Source organism: Polistes fuscatus, unplaced genomic scaffold (genome assembly GCF_010416935.1).
Source record: "Polistes fuscatus isolate 324 unplaced genomic scaffold, CU_Pfus_HIC Scaffold35, whole genome shotgun sequence".
NCBI classification, from domain to species: Eukaryota; Metazoa; Arthropoda; class Insecta; order Hymenoptera; family Vespidae; genus Polistes; species Polistes fuscatus.
In genome coordinates, this window is record NW_025113113.1 from 96,524 (window position 1) to 115,502 (window position 18,979).

An 18,979-nucleotide genomic window follows, 5' to 3' on the forward strand; every position below is an offset into this window, starting at 1 on the left:
GGCCATCGGCCTCGCCCTTTTCCTTATGGAACCGACCGCTGGAGAGTCGAATTCCTCGTCTTCTCTTCCTGTAGCATTCGTCGGTTCGCAGGCCAGGTCGCCTACCCGCGAACAACTTCCCGATGCATTTTCCAGGATCGGGGTCGGGTCGCCTACCCTCGATCCATAGCAGACGCATGATGACGACGGAGGGTGGCCTGCTACAACACCACCTAACACCGCCGGTGTGTGGACATCCGAACCACTCTTAGATAATACTGACTTTGTACCCTTCATAATTTTTATATATTTTGTCGGCACAAGCCAGTAGGAAAGGAAAGGAAAAGAAGAAGCAAGAGGCAAAGAAAAGAATAGAAAGAGGGGATAGAAAGAATTAAAGATAGGAATAGCCACGCAGAGAACAATCACACACCATTCATACCCTCCCTTTTAGTCGCCTCTTACGACAAGCAGGGAATACTGTGGGAGTATTCTACTACCCCCTACCCACGGGAAGGACCCTGACGCAACCCTGACGCAACCCTGACGCAACCCTGACGCAACCCTGACGCAACCCTGACGCAACCCTTTTTTTTTTTTTTTTTTTTCGTCAGGGGGAAACCCTTCATAGGCCCCTTGAGCCCGGTACTCAAGGGAGTGTCGGATTCTTACCGACTAAAAACCCACCTGGTGCAAAAACATTCATTCGTTGGATGGGAGGGGCGGAACCGTGCTACATGCACATACTTCACCCACTCCCACCCCGATGAGCCTGGCCGGTGTTTTGCCAGGCTCTCTCTATTCACGCACACTCACATACATCTTATAAATAAATTATTGCACCTAACGGTGGGGCGCAACCTAGAAACTACTATATATATTAATATACACTAACCCGATCATCTATCCCATGATGTAATAGTCGGGTTCATACAACCCATGCATGAGCATGCTCATTCTTCTCGACAGGGGAAAGCGACGCACTAGACCGGGCCAGTCGCCGCCAAAGCTGCCCGGAGCTTATCCCAGCATTCATTCTTCTTCTATTTCTCACAGTTCTCTCTCTCTCTCTCAGCATCCTCCTTGGCCCTCATAACTAGTCCTGAAAAGGACTGGAATGCAGCCCACGCCCCAAGGGTATCCAGGGATCGCCAGACTATCCCGGGGAGAGTTAGCTGCACCCCCCCAGTTCCCTGACCAAGGAGGCCCTCTCATCTGTCAACGCAGGGCACTCAATCAGGGTGTGTTCGGCATCGTCAACTTCCGCGCCGCAGTGGAAACACTGCGGGGAATCTGATCTTCTAATACCGTGTAGGTACGCGGGAAAGCAGCCATGGTTAGTCATCAGCTGAGTGGTGTGGAAGGTCGTTTCCAAAGAAAACGGCCTTCCAACCCACTCCTCCAACCAGGAAGCGATTGCTGCTCTCACGCGCACCCCCGTTGCTCCTATTGCGCCAACGAGATTTACTTCTTCTTCCTTCCATGTGGCAATTGCCCTCCTCTTGGCAACAGCGCCCAGAACGGCCCTTGTCCTAGGGGAAACGGGATCTTCCGCTTCCCGGACCGCTGCGTAGACATCCGCCAGCTGCGGCGCCAGATGGTCGAGGGGAATAATCCCCGCGACCATCATCGCCGCATGGAAGGACACCGTTTTATACGCGCAGCACACCCTGATTGCTACCCTTCTTTGCAGGGCCCGAACAGCCCGCCTGATCCTCTGATCTTCCACAACAGCGCGCCACCACACCGGAGCACCATAAAGGAGCACGGAGTGGATCACGCTGCAGTAGAGGCGTCGCTTCTTTTCCCTTGGTCCGTGAAGGTTCGGAAGGATCCTCCCAATGGACCAAAGGATCCCCTGCACTCTTGGAATTAAGGCCTCGAAGTAGGGCCTAAATGTCATGTCTGCATCTAATACTATGCCCAGGTATTTCACGCTGGGCTTTACCGCAATACAAACCCCCCTGAGTCTAATCACAGGGGGGGGAGCAATCCTGCGTCTGCGGAAGGCAGAGGCAGGGAAGGCCATCGCCTCCGTTTGTGCGGTGCCACTTTAAGGCCCAAACTCTCTATCTCATTTACTAGGACTTCGAGGTCCCTCTCGCACGCTAACATCGCACTAGCCGGGTCCCGCCCCACTGACAGGAGGGCCGTGTCATCCGCATAGCAGACGACACGAGACCCCCCCGGCAGCGGGACCCGGAGGACCCGGTCGTAAGCGATGTTCCACAGTGTAGGGCCCAGGACAGAGCCCTGTGGGACCCCACACGTCACCCTTATAATGTGTACGGTGCTTTGTCCTCCTATAAAGGACAGGAGCCTATTCCTAAAGTAGTCTTTTATAATGTTAACTAGATGGGTGGGGAAGCCACACCTCGTCATAGACTCAATTACAGTCATCCAGGGGAGCGAGTTAAACGCGTGGGCGATGTCCAGTGACACCAGGACACCAACCCGTCCCGCACTCACGCACTCCTGTATATAGCGTTGGACCTCCTCAACGGCCCCAAGGGTAGAATGGCTTACCCTGAGCCATGTTTGCTCGGCGACAATATTCCTCTTAGTTCTAAAAACTCGCTCACCCTGGAGACGATCACTCTTTCAAATAGCTTCCCCACCTCATCTAGCAGGCATATGGGCCTGAACGAACTCGGTGCGGCGTCTTCTCCAGTCCTCTTTCTTATGAGGACCAACCCGGCCCTCTTCCAGCACTCCAGGAACACGCTGTTCCCCAAGAGGCCAGAAAAGCAGCGAGCCAGTCCCCCGCTGCAGATATCAGCAGCCGTTTTGGACCGCAACCACCAGTAATTGTTCCTTTCGTCTAATGGGAGGCACCAGCGGGCACTCCCAGGAACCCGCTCTGTGCGAGGTCTGGGAGCGACCCGCCTCCGCACAAACCGGACACTTGGGACCGTCCTCACACTCGCGAGCGACATGCCCCGGCTCACCGCACAGGAAACACACGTTTGTTCTTGCACAGGGTGCCGGGCTAGAGGCCGCAACATGGCCTCTTGCGAGACACCTGTGGCATCTCAGGGGCCTGGGTCTGACGGGGAAGTCCCGCACTCTCCCCTACCCCACAAGCATATTGCCCCTTTCTAGCCGCCCGGGCAAGGGCTGTCGGTGCCACCACCGTAGCTTCGTATCGACCACCCCTGCCCGGCCGGATATCCCCCATCGTTATGAGGTTCGGGTCAATGCCGACCACCCCTCTAGTAACGCGAACCTAATCGCGGTGAGGGTGGTTGTTGGGTATAAACCCTCCCACCTGATGGGGGAGGCCAAAATTTTAAGGCCTCAGAGGACCCCCCTCATCGCCTCCGCGATCTTGTCCGCCTTCGCGTTAGCGTCCTTACCCCGGACCTCCTATATGAAGGAGCCCGTCAGGCCCCTCCTGTATGAGAGTCCCTTGACACCTATGGTGTTCAGGTTGACGCTATCCTCCAATTCTTTAGAGCTTCTAGGTAGGAGGCTCCTCCCTCGCAGGTCAGGGAGACTGCAGCGTTCTCCCTGATCCTTTTGGCTGCGTTCTTCTTCTTCTTCTTCTTCTTTCTTGAAGGACCTACGGTGGGGGGGGCAACCCTCCCAACACCTTGTTGTGTTGGCAAGGGACCCCCAGCAGGTATCAAAGCCCTGCTTTTTCTCCTGACCACCGTGAACCCGTCCTTGTCCAGAACAGGAACCGGTGGTGTCGCGACAGCCGTCGGAGGGGCAAACCGTTGCCGAGCTGCAACTTAGGCATAGTGCCGCTTCCCTCCTTCATTCCTTTTAGTTCCTCTTGTATGGCCACGACAGCTCTCGCCAGTTCGGTTAAGATCCTGGCCGTTGCCCCGCCATCAAAATTCTTCTCCGCATTCCAGTCCGTAGCCAGTCTCTCCTGGGTGTTGGTGCTTGGAGCAGCTGACTAGGTCCTGCCCAAAGCATTGGATCCAATGGACGTTTGCTCTGCCTCCTGATTTATTTTCTCCAAGAGCGCATCTTTGCGCTTTAGTTCGCGTCTTAGACGCGAACACTCTTCCTCAAGCTGCTTCAGCCTGTTGTTGGTGGCCCTAGTCTCAGCTCGTAGTCGGTCCAATGCCTCCCTTATGTCGGGGCCGCAGTTCGCAGTATTGCGAGCCTGTAGCTCCCTAGCAATACTCGCGATATCTAGGTTGCAGCTCTTCATTTGACCTGAAATCTCGCCCTTGATATTGCCGCACAACTTGCGCCTAGTTTCGGCCTTTGCGGCATGATCCAACAATTGCTGGATCAAACTCCCTGACTCCAACTCAGCCGTTGACGGTTTAGATAAAATTCCGTCTAAGTTTGTAAGGTCGATCACCTCCTCCTCGGACGACGAGGAGTAGGCCATCGGCCTCGCCCTTTTCCGTATGGATCCGACCGTTGGAGAGTCGAACTCCATATCCTCCCTTCCTGAAGCATTAGTCAGTTCGCGGGCCAGGTCGCCTACCCGCGAACAACTTCCCGAAGCATTATCCAAGATCGGGGCCGGGTCGCCTACCCTCGATCCATAGCAGTTGCAGGCTGACGACGGTGGGTGGCTTGCTCTCTCACCACCAATCACCGCCGTTGTGTGGGTATCCCTCCCACACTGGTTGATCGCTGTACTTGTACCTTTCATCTTTGTATAATAATTGATTGGCACAAGCCAGCGGAAAGGAAAGGAAATGAAAGAAGCAAGAGGCGAAAAAAAGAGTAGAAAAGAGAGATAGCAAGAATTAAAGAAAGGAATAGCCACAAAGAGAACATACACGCACCATTCATACCATCCCTTTTAGTCGCCTCTTACGACAAGCAGGGAATACTGTGGGAGTATTCTACCACCCCCTACAGGGGGCAACCCTGACGCAACCCTGACGCAACCCTGACGCAACCCTGACGCAACCCTTTTTTTTTTTTTTTTTTTTTTTTTTTCGTCAGGGGGAAAACCTTCATAGGCCCCTTGAGCCCGGTACTCAAGGGAGTGTCGGATTCCTACCGACTAAAAACCCACCTGGTGCAATTCACATTCATTCGTTGGGTGGGAGGGGCGGAACCGTGCTACATGCACATACTTCACCCACTCCCACCCCGATGAGCCTGGCCGGTTTGCCAGGCTCTCTCCATTCACACCCACTCACATACATCTTATAATTAAGTTGTTGCACCCCACGGTGGGGCGCAACCTAAACCTACTATGTATAACTATATACACCAACCCGACCATCCATCCCATGATGCAATGGTCGGGTTCATACAACCCATGCATGAGCATGCTCATTCATCTCCTCAGGGGAAAGCGGCGCACTAGACCGGGCCAGTCGCCGCCAAAGCTGTCCGGAGCCTCGCCCGGGGGGGCCGCCTAGGAGCTACTCTCCTACGCGGCCTAGCATTCATCCTTCTTCTGTTACGCATAACTCTCTCCCTCTCTCTTTCAGCATCCTCCTTGGCCCTCATAACTAGTCCTGAAAAGGACTGGAATGCAGCCCACGCCCCCGGGGTATCCAGGGATCGCCCGACTATCCCGGGGAGAGTGAGCTGCACCCCCCCCAGTTCCCTGACCAAGGAGGCCCTCTCATTCATCCACGCAGGGCACTCAATCAGGGTGTGATCGGCATCATCGTTCCCCGCATCGCAGTGAAAACACCGCGGGGAGTCTGCCTTCCTGATACCGTATAGGTACGCGGGAAAGCAGCCATGGCCAGTCATCAGCTGAGTGGTGTGGAAGGTCGTTTCCAAAGAAAACGGCCTTCCAACCCACTCATCCAACCTGGAAGCGATGGCTGCCCTCACACGCACCCCCGTTGCTCCAATTGCGCCAACGAGACTTACTTCTTCTTCCTTCCATGAGGCAATTGCCCTCCTCTTGGCAATAGCGCCCAGCACGGCCCTTGTCCTAGGGGAAACGGGATCCTCCGCTTCCCGGACCGCTGCGTAGACGTCCGCCAGCTGCGGCGCCAGATGGTCGAGGGGAATAATCCCCGCGACCATCATTGCCGCATGGAAGGACACCGTTCTATACGCGCAACACACCCTGATTGCTACCCTTCTTTGCAGGGCCCGAACAGCCCGCCTGATCCTCTGATCTTCCACAACAGCGCGCCACCACACCGGAGCACCATAAAGGAGCACGGAGTGGATCACGCTGCAGTAGAGGCGTCGCTTCTTTTCCCTCGGTCCGTGAAGGTTCGGAAGGATCCTCCCAATGGACCGAAGGATCCCCTGCACTCTAGGAATTAAGGCCTCGAAGTGGGGCCTAAATGTCATGTCTGCATCTAATACTATGCCCAGGTATTTCACACTGGGCTTAACCGCAATACAAACCCCCCTGAGTCTGATCACAGGGGGGGGAGCAATCCTGCGTCTGCGGAAGGCAGAGGCAGGGAAGGCCATCGCCTCCGTTTTGTGCGGCGCCACTTTAAGGCCCAAACTCTCTATCTCATTTACTAGGACTTCGAGGTCCCTCTCGCACGCTAACATCGCACTAGCCGGGTCCCGCCCCGCTGACAGGAGGGCCGTGTCATCCGCATAGCAGACGACACGAGACCCCCCCGGCAGCGGGACGCCCTGACGCAACCCTGACGCAACCCTGACGCAACCCTTTTTTTTTTTTTTTTTTTTTTTTTTTCGTCAGGGGGAAAACCTTCATAGGCCCCTTGAGCCCGGTACTCAAGGGAGTGTCGGATTCTTTCCGACTAAAAACCACCTGGTGCAATCACATTCATTCGTTGGATGGGAGGGGCGGAACCGTGCTACATGCACATACTTCACCCACTCCCACCCCAATGAGCCTGGCCGGTGTTTTGCCAGGCTCTCTCCATTCACACACACTCACATACATCTTATAATTAAGTTGTTGCACCCCACGGTGGGGCGCAACCTAAAAACTACTATATATATAATATACACAAACCCGACCATCCATCCCATGATGCAATGGTCGGGTTCATACACCCCATGCATGAGCATGCTCATTCATCTCCTCAGGGGAAAGCGGCGCACTAGACTGGGCCAGTCGCCGCCAAAGCTGCCCGGAGCCTCGCCCGGAGGGGCCGCCTAGGAGCTACTCTCCTATGCGGCCTAGCAATCATCCTTCTTCTTTCACGCAGTACTCTCTCTCTCGCTCTTTCGGCATCCTCCTTGGCCCTCATAACTAGTCCTGAAAAGGACTGGAATGCAGCCCACGCCCCCGGGGTATCCAGAGATCGCCCGACTATCCCGGGGAGAGTAAACTGCACCCCCCCCAGTTCCCTGACCAAGGAGGCCCTCGCATTCGTCCATGCAGGGCATTCAATCAGGGTGTGGTCAGCATCATCGTTCCCCGCATCGCAGTGAAAACACCGCGGGGAGTCTACTTTCCTGATACTGTATAGGTACGCGGGAAAGCAGCCATGGCCAGTCATCAGCTGAGTGTGTGGAAGGTCTTTTCCAAAGAAACGGCCTTCCAACCCACTCATCCAACCTGGAAGCGATGGCTGCCCTCACACGCACCCCCGTTGCTCCAATTGCGCCAACGAGACTTACTTCTTCTTCCTTCCATGAGGCAATTGCCCTCCTCTTGGCAATAGCGCCCAGCACGGCCCTTGTTCTAGGGGAAACGGGATCCTCCGCTTCCCGGACCGCTGCGTAGACGTCCGCCAGCTGCGGCGCCAGATGGTCGAGGGGAATAATCCCCGCGACCATCATTGCCGCATGGAAGGACACCGTTCTATACGCGCAACACACCCTGATTGCTACCCTTCTTTGCAGGGCCCAAACAGCCCGCCTGATCCCTCTGATCTTCCACAACAGCGCGCCACCACACCGGAGCACCATAAAGGAGCACGGAGTGGATCACGCTGCAGTAGAGGCGTCGCTTCTTTTCCCTTGGTCCGTGAAGGTTCGGAAGGATCCTCCCAATGGACCAAAGGATCCCCTGCACTCTAGGAATTAAGGCCTCGAAGTGGGGCCTAAATGTCATGTCTGCATCTAATACTATGCCCAGGTATTTCACACTGGGCTTAACCGCAATACAAACCCCCCTGAGTTTGATCACAGGGAGGGGAACAATCCTGCGTCTGCGGAAGGCAGAGGCAGGGAAGGCCATCGCCTCCGTTTTGTGCGGCGCCACTTTAAGGCCCAAACTCTCTATCTCATTTACTAGGACTTCGAGGTCCCTCTCGCACGCTAACATCGCACTAGCCGGGTCCCGCCCCGCTGACAGGAGGGCCGTGTCATCCGCATAGCAGACGACACGAGACCCCCCCGGCAGCGGGACGCCCTGACGCAACCCTGACGCAACCCTGACGCAACCCTTTTTTTTTTTTTTTTTTTTTTTTTTTTTCGTCAGGGGGAAAACCTTCATAGGCCCCTTGAGCCCGGTACTCAAGGGAGTGTCGGATTCTTTCCGACTAAAAACCCACCTGGTGCAATCACATTCATTCGTTGGATGGGAGAGGCGGAACCGTGCTACATGCACATACTTCCCCCAATTCCACCCCATGAGCCTGGCCGGTGTTTTGCCAGGCTCTCTCCATTCACACACACTCACACATCTTATAATTAAGTTGTTGCACCCCACGGTGGGGCGCAACCTAAAAACTACTATATATAATATACACAAACCCGACCATCCATCCCATGATGCAATGGTCGGGTTCATACACCCCATGCATGAGCATGCTCATTCATCTCCTCAGGGGAAAGCGGCGCACTAGACTGGGCCAGTCGCCGCCAAAGCTGCCCGGAGCCTCGCCCGGAGGGGCCGCCTAGGAGCTACTCTCCTATGCGGCCTAGCAATCATCCTTCTTCTTTCACGCAGTACTCTCTCTCTCGCTCTTTCGGCATCCTCCTTGGCCCTCATAACTAGTCCTGAAAAGGACTGGAATGCAGCCCACGCCCCCGGGGTATCCAGAGATCGCCCGACTATCCCGGGGAGAGTGAGCTGCACCCCCCCCAGTTCCCTGACCAAGGAGGCCCTCGCATTCGTCCATGCAGGGCATTCAATCAGGGTGTGGTCAGCATCATCGTTCCCCGCATCGCAGTGAAAACACCGCGGGGAGTCTACTTTCCTGATACTGTATAGGTACGCGGGAAAGCAGCCATGGCCAGTCATCAGCTGAGTGTGTGGAAGGTCTTTTCCAAAGAAAACGGCCTTCCAACCCACTCCTCCAACCTGGAAGCTATAGCTGCTCTCACGCGCACCCCCGTTGCTCCAATTGCGCCAACGAGATTTTCTTCTTCTTCCTTCCATGTGGCAATTGCCCTTCTCTTGGCAACAGCGCCTAGCACGGCCCTTGTCCTAGGGGAAACGGGATCCTTCGCTTGCCGGACCGCTGCGTAGACATCCGCCAACTGCGGCGCCAGATGGTCGAGGGGAATAATCCCTGCGACCATCATTGCCGCATGGAAGGACACCGTTTTATATGCGCAGCACACCCTGATTGCTACCCTTCTTTGCATTGCCCTAACAGCCCGCCTGACCCTCTGATCTTCCACAACAGGGCGCCACCACACGGAGCACCATAAAAGAGCACGGAGTGGATCACGCTGCTGTAGAGGCGTCGCTTCTTTTCCCTTGGTCCGTGAAGGTTCGGAAGGATCCTCCTAATGGACCGAAGGATCCCTTGTACTTTCGGAATTAAGGCCTCGAAGTGGGGCCTGAAAGTCAATTCTGAGTCTAAAACTATGCCCAAATATTTAACACTGGGCTTTACTGCAATAAAACCCTCCTGAGTCTGATCACAGGGCGGACCCTGACTCAACCCTGACGCAACTCTTTTTTTTTTTTTTTTTTTGCGTCAGGAGGGAAAATCCTTTATAGGTCCCCTGGGCCCGGTACCCAAGGGAGTGTCAGATTCTTACTGACTAAAAATCCCTCCTGAAACTTGTTCTCCTGCGAGGGGAGGAGGCAGGCGTAACGCACGATCTGTACAATCCATACCTATGTGCCTCTCCCCTGATAAGCCCGGCCGGATACTCGCCACGCTCTTACCAACACTCACAAACACACTTAACTCCTGCATCAAGCGCTCTCGACAGCAGAGTTTCCTCCCCGGAGGCGCTATCACCCACACCTAGGCGCACTCGACAATTGGGTAGGAGCCCATTTAGAGACGCAAATTACACACCTACTCCTGGCCTGACCTTACATTAAACGGTGTTCTGGTCAGACCCACTCTACACTAATACCATACTCACACTCCATGAGGGGGAAGCGGCGCATAGCTTTCAGCTATTCGCCGCTCGAGTCACGCGAAGCCTCGCTCGAGGCGGCCGCCTAGGAGCGAGTCTCCTCTGCGGCCCCGCACGTAAGATTCTCCCATTCTCCCACTCTCTCTCTCTCTCCGCGCTTTCTTTCGCACGCATCACGCGTCCTGCGAAGGACCGGAATGCAGCCCACCCCCCCAGTGTATCCAGGTATACCCTGACCACGCTAGAGAGGGAGACGTGCACCGCCCTAAGTCCCGAACAAGATCGTCCCGTTCATCCATCTACGCAGGGCAGTCGACCAGGGTGTGGTCCGCATCATCTGCGTCTGCTCCACAGTGAGAACACTGCGGAGATACTGCTTTCCTTATTCTATAAAGGTACGCACGGAAGCAGCCATGTCCGGTCATTAGCTGAGTGGTGTTAAAGGTCGTACCCATCGAGTACGGCCTCTCAACCCACTCATCCAACCTGCCAGCAATGGCCGCCCTAACCCGCGTCCCCGTTTCCCCTATTACCCCAGTTAAACCTATCTTCTATTCCTTCCATGCAGCTATAGCCCTCCTCCTGGCAATAGCGCTTATCGCCGCCTTAGTACTCGGAAGGACAGGTCCCTCCGCGTCCCTAAGGGCCGCATACGCCTCCGCCAGTTGGGGCGTTAGATGGTCGAGGGGAATAATCCCCGCGACCATCATCACCGCATGGAACGACACTGTTCTATAGGCGCAGCACACCCTGATCGCCACCCCCCTCTGGAACGATCGAATGGCCCGCTTGACCCGCGAGTCCTCCAAGACAGCGCGCCACCACACCGGAGCCCCATAAAGGAGCACTGATTGGACCACGCTGCCGTAGAGGCGCCTCTTCTTCTCCCCCGGTCCGTGGAGATTCGGAAGGAGCCTCCCAAGGGCCTGGATTATCCCCTCCGCCTTAGGAATTAAGGCCGCGAAGTGGGGCCTGAAGGTGAAATCCGAATCTAGTACTACTCCCAGGTACTTCACCCTGGGCCCTATATTAACCCGAGACCCCCTGACCCTAATGATAGGGGCTGGAGCACTCCTGCGTCTGCGGAGGGCAGAGGCAGGGAAGGCCATTTCCTCTGTCTTATGCGGCGCAACTTCGAGGCCAAGCTCCTCAATCGCGCTCACAATCACCTCGAGGTCTCGCTCCGCGATCGCGATTGCCTCCGACAAGTCCCGCCCCACTGACAGGAGGGCTGTATCGTCCGCATAACAGACGACACAGGAACCCCGCGGCACCGGAGCACGGAGGACCTGTCGTAGGCGATATTCCACAGGGTTGGCCCCAGCACCGAACCCTGCGGGACCCCGCACGACACCTGTCTTTCCTTCAATCGTCCCCATCTCCCGATAAACAACAACGATCGGTCCGACAGATAGCTTCTCACCATGTTCGTAATGTATGTTGGAAGACCCCTTTCGTCCAAAGCCCTGAAGATGGTCTCCCATGGTAGCGAATTGAATGCGTTCTTAATGTCAATCGAAGTCAGGATCCCGACGCGTTCACTGTCCACGCACTCCCGCACTATACTTTTAACCACTATGATAGCACCTACCGTTGAGCGTCCAATGCGAAAGCATGCTATGCCTGTGAAAGCAGACCCCTTGTCTCCAGGCACTCACTTATCCTCGAGACAATTATTCTTTCGAATAATTTACCTGTCTCGTCTAGCAGGCAAATCGGTCTATAGGAGCCAGGCAGGTCGGGTTGGGCGTCCTGCTTCTTCTTTATCAGGACCAGCATAGCCCTCTTCAAGGCCGCTGGAAAGTTGCTGGTCCTAAAACACTCCGTGAAGAGCTCCGCTAGACCGACCCCGCAGTGCACAGCCGCTGCCTTTATCACCATGCCCGGGACTCCATCCGGTCCCGGAGCCTTTCCGCCGGCTATCCTTTTCGACGCGGCCAGCACCTCTTCCGGTGTTACCATCGCGCCATCCACTTGCACCCCCCGCACGTCCCGAGCACTGTCCTGCCTCACTTGGGGAAAGAGACCCCCCAACACTCTGTCCAGAACATCCGGTTCGAGCACCTCCGTCAGGGGTGCAGAGTATGGCCTTAGTTTTCCCATAACCAGGCGATATGGTCTGCCCCACGGGTCTGCCTCCCACGTCCCTACGAAGTCTCTCCAGGCCATGGCTTTGGCTCTCTTAATGGCCCTCTTTAACAGTTTCTTAGTTTCTCTACGGGCCTCCAGACACAGCTCTATTATTCTTTGGTCCCCGCTGCTTCTGGCTTTCAGAAAGCGCCTCCTAGTCGCAGTCGCTGCTGCTCTAAGAGCAGCCAGTTCCTGCGACCACCAGCACGCCTTCCTCTTCCTGTCTTTCGTGTCCCTCGCACTCGGCAGTGCCATGTCACACGCGCGAACTAGCACTTCACGAAGCCACTTAACGTACACTCGCGCACCGTATACACCATTAAGTCGAGTCCAATCGCCCGATATGAGGGCAGCGGCGAGCATGTCTTCGTCCGCAGCACTCGCATTCCACCGGGGGAAAGTCTTGACAGGTAGGCTCAAGCTTCGGGCCCCTGTAGTCTCGTGGCAAAACATAAACGTAATATACGTATGGTCCGAAAGGGACTCTGCCTCATCTACCCTCCATTCCGATAAGCGGATACTAGCAGCCGACGAGCCCCACGTGAGGTCGATAACGCTCGACCCTTACGGCCGAACGCACGTGGGGTGACCAATCCGGTTGAAGAGGTGCAAGTTCAACCGATTGGCCCAGGTAGAAAGCAACTCTCCCCTTAGGTTGCTTCTACCCCCCGGGTCCAATCTACGGGCCCGGGCGTTGAAGTCACCAGCCACCAGCACTGGAGAGGTAGGGACTCTTCCCAAGAGCTCTTCAAACTCGTCCAGGAGTCTACAAAATTCGCTTATTACCTCGCTGGGGGGAAAGTAGACGGAAATCACATGCGAGTCCCCCCACATAACGGCCACAAAGAAGCTACCCCTGAGCACCAGACTACAGGGTCTTCCGCTTTCGCCTACCAGTACCGCAGACAGAGGAGTCCCCCCTAGGGACTAGAATCATTTCTTATCCCTGGAAGGCACCCACCACGGCTCTGCGATAATCGCGATCCCAGCCCCACACTCGCGCATACGTTGTACTAGCAGGTCCTGAGCACCGCGCGCGTGGTTCAGGTTTACCCGCACGCACTGTTCAATGGGGGACATTGTTATTGTTCGCCCCACGGACACTCACTCCCGTTGCAGGCTCCGCACGCCTTTTCATTTCGCAGCCCTTGCTATGCGAAACCGTCTCATACACGGCACTTGTGGGAATGGACGGGTCCACGTCCATCCCCACATCCTTCCTCCTGTTTGCGGCCCCCCACTGAAACACCAGGCACCCGAGCCTCACTAGCACTCGCTGTCGCGTGCGCTTCATTGAACGCCTTTCGCGGAGGGACTGCCGGGCATTCCCAGGTCCCCGAACGATGGTTCTTGTTCCTATGCCCGGCGTCCCTGCATACCGGACACTCCATCTTGTTTCTGCAGGCCTTCGCAATGTGGCCCGGTTGACCACACTGATGACAAAGGCTTGCCTGAGAGGTCGGGCTCGGACAGCTCGCAGCGACGTGCCCTCTGGCAAGGCATCGGTGGCAACGCAGTGGTCTTTGCCGGAGTTCGACCACTCTTGCCCGATATAGCCCGAAGTCGACCCTTCCCTTGGCGATGACAGCCTGTGCAATCTCCACCGGGGCAGATACTACAGTCTCCCAGAGACGCCCCCTGCCCGCCCTGATCTCACCGACCCAGATCTTGTTTGGGTCGATTTTTCCCTCATTTTGTAACGAGAGCACTCCTCACGATGGTCACGTTCAGACTTGGGTCGATGCCCACCAGCCTGAAGGACCCCATTCTCTGTAGCCGAGCTACCTTGGTCTCCGGTACCGACCACTTCAGAGCCTCGGCTACCCGGTTAGCCTTCGCGGCGGCCTCCTTCCCCCTGACACTGAAGATGAGGGCCCCCGTGAGACCCCTCCTCATTGTCATCGAGTCCACTCCCATTTCAGTGAGGCTAATGCTCTCCCTGGCCTTGGAGAGAGCATCGCGGTAAGATATCGCCTCGCTGCATACCAGTAAGACCGCTGCAGTCTCCCTGGTCCCACCGCTGCGGCTTTTCTTCTTCTTCTTCTTTTTTTTCTTCCTTTTAGAAGTGCCACTTCCTGTGGCACTTCTCTCTCCATTTTTCAGGTCTCCTACCACTCTCACGCGTTCCCCCGGAGTGATGGTCATCTTCTGTTTTGCAGCTGGCTCCATCCGCAGTCGGCGTTTCCTCTTCCTCACCACCTCGATGAATCCATCCTGCGAGAGGGCTGCAGCAGTCACAGCGATTATCCTTGGGGCAGATGCCCCCGAAATTCCCGGGGCAGAAGCACTCCTACTTCCTCCCTCCGCAGTCTTCCCGACCACATTTTTCCCACGCTAGAGGGGTCTGTTGGTGCCGTGGAAGGCGTTCAACAATTCTGTCTTGGTTCGCTGCAGAGCCTCGACGCTCCTATTCAGCTCCCTCAGCATGGCCATCACGCATCCCTCGTTTCCGCCGGCCCGTGCAACTTCCAGCCTCTTCTCCAGTTCTGGGGTGACTTTTCCTCCTGTGGACGGCACCTGTCTCCCCTGAGTTGGGGCAGTCACCGCCTTAACTTCTTGGCTCCGTGCTGGAGCACCCCGCTTCTTGAGCTCCTTTCTGAGCCCAGCGATCTCAACCTCCATTTCGCGCATTGTTTGGTCGCGAAGTTTTGCTTTCGTTCTCAGCTGAATGACCGCTTCAGCCCTTGAGAACGGAGTGCCCGACTGCCTGTCCAGTCGCTCCTCCACTTCATCGGCAACGATGAGCGCCTCCTTGATGTGGCGCTTCATCCTTCCCGAAACCTCTCCATTAAGGTTGTTGCACCGCGCCCTCTCGGCCTCCAACCTTCTTAGGTGCACCCTAAGTCTGTCTGAGAGCCTTCCAGCTTCCAGCGTTGATAGCAGCTGGATGTTGCTTCCGCTCCTGTTCGCCGCCTCCGATTCGATGATGAGGCAGTCGTCCTACTCCGATGACTGGATGATACGTCTTATCCTCTTCATCCTGGTCCCAATCGGCAGGTCTGAGTCCGAGAGCCGCAGTTCCTTCAGAGCCCTGGCCTCTCGCTGCCAAGCCTCTGTCTCCGCCTCTTTTCCTGACGCATTAGTCAATCCGCAGGCCAGGTCACCTACCTGCGAACAACTTCCCGAGGCAGTAACCAAAATCTGGACCGGGTCGCCTACCGCAGACTCATGGCAGTCGTAGGATGACGACGGTGGGTGGCCTGTCCTACCACCACCAAGCACCGCCGTTGTGTGCGTGTCCCTCCCACACGGTTTAGACACTGAGGTTTTACCTTCTATGTTTTATAAATGTGTAGGCACAAGTTCAGTGAGAAAAAGGGAAAGGAAAGAAAGGAAGTAAAAGGCGGAGAAAATAATAGAAAAAAGGGGATAGAAAGAATCACAGGGAGGAAAAGCCACATAGAGCACGCACACACCATTCATACCCTCCCTTTTAGTCGCCTCTTACGACAAGCAGGGAATACTGTGGGAGTATTCTACTACCCCCTACCCACGGGGGGACCTTGACGCAACCTTGACGCAACCCTGACCTGACCTCCTGCAGGCCACATCTGACTGCTGTTAAAGTAGTAGTTGGATAGATGCCGACAAGCCTAATGGGGCTAGTCCTTTGAGGCCTTGCTATCTAAGCCTCCGGAAGAACCCGCCTAATTGCTTGCGCAACCTTATCCGCATTTAGGTTGGCATCCTTTCCTCGGACCTGCCATATAAAGGAGCCAGTCAGACCATGTCTGTACGGTAGCACCTTACCCCGATTTCGTCTAATTTGACGCAGTTTTCGATCTTCCGTAAGGCGTCTTAGTAAGAAGCTCCTTCCGCGCAAGTTAGAGAGACATCCGCAGTCTCTCTGTATCTTCTATTGGTCTTCTTCTTCTTTTTCTTTTTCTATCCCTCGTTCCCCACTGCGGGGTTCCGTCCCTCCGCACGAGCATAAACAAGGGGACCAACACTCCCGGCATCCCCCGTACAGGTAAAGACCCCCCAGCAAGCGCAGCAACAATACCCCTTCTTCTGTTCCTGACAACTATGAATCAATCGTCCAGGTTGCCCCTGTCCGGAACAGTGGCCAGAGACGGCGGGGGAGCAACCTGCGACCGGGCTGCGACTTGGGCATAAAAACCCTGCCCCCCCTTGATTTCATATTACTCCTGTTGAATTTTGTTCATCGATTTAGACAACTCTATGAGGATCCTAGCCATCGCTTTGTTGTCCATCTCCTCCTCCCTTCTAGCCACAGCTAATCTCACCCCCCTAGGGATCGTGCCTGGCTTACCGTATCTGCCCTTGTTGGGGCACTCGCAGCATTGACGACCTTTTTACTCATATAATTTGCGAGGAGCGCGTCCTTCCGCTTTAGCTCCCGCTTAAGGAGTGCGCTTTCCTCTTCAAGCTCTTCAGCCGGTTCTGGGTAATTTTGTTTTCCGCTCTCAATTGTTCGAGTGCCTCAAAGACATCAGAGCTGCAATTTATCCTGTGGCGCGCCTGTAGTTCTTTGGCCATCTCCAGAATCTTAATGTGGCAACTCTTTATCTGTCCAGGGATCTCCCCTTTAATTTTTCCGCAAATCTTCCCCTTTGACTCAGCTTCGATCGTGCAGTCTTTTATCAGTTCGATCAATCTTCCAGTCTCCAGATTGGAAACCGAGGTCTTCTCCAGGATGACCCTGTCCGATCTGGTCAGATCGATGACCTCGCCCTCCGAAGACGAAGTATATGTCAAGGCCTCGCCCTCTCATATGTCTTGACCGGAATAACCGAATCCAGTCCAGACAAATCAACCTCCTCAGCACACATAACTGTGAATTTCGACTCCTCTTCCGGTGAATGCTTTCTTCTACCTGTAGCAGTGGTTGCATCGCTGGCCAGGTCGCCTACCTGCGATACAGTGCCTGTAGCAGAAACCGGAGACGGGGCCAGGTCACATACCCCAGTCTCTTGGCAGTAGTTTAATATCGACGGCGGGTGGCCTTCCCTGCCACCACCAGACACCGCCGTGGCTTTGGTATCCCCACCACGCCGACTAAAACCTGATTGAATGCCGTCCATATTGATAATGAAGTATATGGAGGAAAGCCCCCAGGTAGTGAAAGGAAGCGAAATGAAAGAAGTAAGAGAAATAGAAAGAATAGAAACAGAGAGATACAAAGTAATGAAGGAAGGAATAGCAACACGAGAACATTCACACACCATAGGTAGGTGGGTAGGGGGTAGTAGAATACTGTGAGAGTATTCTACTATCCCCAACCCACGGTGGGGACCCTGACGCAACCCTGACGCAACTGCATTGACAACGCATCTGCTAATACCATTCAGCGCTAATAATAAATTCAATGAAATGGCTAGCATAATTCTAAAAACTGGAAAAATATACAAATTCCCTAAATACTAATACATATATATTAGAATACATTCGTTAGACTTTCTTTGGGAACATTAATTCTTACAAGGAGACCTTACACTAGGATGCTAACTGATATTAACGGGCTTTGGCATATTAGCAGTATACTTTTCGGGTGTTATCGTTGTAAAATATTTTATTCTAACGCTTAGTCAATTTTTGAGAGAAAAGCTTTTAAAGTTTTAATTTTTGTTTTATACATGTTTATATTATCTTAAATTTGGCCAGATATGTTAAGCAAAGCGCTTGCATATGTAATGGCGTTCTCGCATCTCGTGGCCGCTAATTAGTGTTAATCCTTTATGGGGGGAATTTTTTTTTATTACCTTTTTTCTATGTTTCTAATTTTTTTTCATATTTCTTAATTTTTAAATTTATACAGGTAAGAGAAAATTATTTATTAGTTATCATTTTTTGTACTGCGCTTAGAAGACTGATTCCGTGGTAGTTCTTTGGTTCTGTCTTAGTTCCTTTTTTAAATATGGGAACTTGTATGCTCTTTTTTCATTGAGTTAACACTTTTTTTGCGTTTATTATTCTATTGAATAGGGTATTTAGTTCCTTTGTTACTGATATTCCCCAATATTTTATCAGTTCGTTTGTTATCTCATCTGTTCCTGGAGTTATACGGTTTTTTAGTTCGTCTATTGTTCTTTGAACTTCTTCAGACGATATGTGTAATCGCTTAAGGCCTCCTCTTCCTCTTCCACGCATATGTTGCAATTCTTCTTTGTTCTATCTTTATATTTCTCTATGAAATCTTTCTCCAATTTTTACTTGTGATTTTAGTGGTCAGTACGGATTCGTATATTTGCTTTCTTCAGTTTCGTAGCATGTTCCATTGTTTTTCTGTACTCCTTATAGATCGAATTCTATTTCAGCTCAGCATTTCTCTCAATAATCCCGTATATTTCTATGATTGTCTCATGTATCTTGTTTATAGTTCTTTTGTAATCGTTGTATTTTTTTGTATTACTTCGAAACTGTATGTAGGCGTACCTTTTTTTCTGCTAAGCTCCTTACTTCTTCTTACACCATGGATTGTTGCTCCGCCTTCCTCTGGGAATGCATTTTTTTGTCAAGGGTTTCTTTTCCTGATTCTTTGCTGTTTGTTTTAATTTTTTCCATTATGTCTTTACGTTGTTTGTTTCTAGAAATTTGTTCATTTCTATTTTTTGTTTCAGTCGTCTTTGGAACAACTCGCTTGTTGATTCATCGCTTAACAATTCACTAATTAGTTTTTCTATTGTTTGGTTTTCTTTTGCTTTTTTTGGTGTTAAGCGTGTTTTTCTAATTTTCGCAAGTACCAGGTTCTGATTAA

At 53.5% G+C, this 18,979-nt stretch overlaps 1 protein-coding gene across 1 annotated transcript; it reads right to left on the minus strand.

The window, feature by feature from the left end:
* Positions 1-1,150: 1,150 nt before the first annotated feature.
* On the minus strand, positions 1,151-1,882 carry LOC122520448. The gene has a single exon (XM_043640514.1). It carries the CDS (start codon positions 1,880-1,882, stop codon positions 1,151-1,153), a length of 732 nt encoding a protein of 243 aa, XP_043496449.1.
* Positions 1,883-18,979: the final 17,097 nt, after the last annotated feature.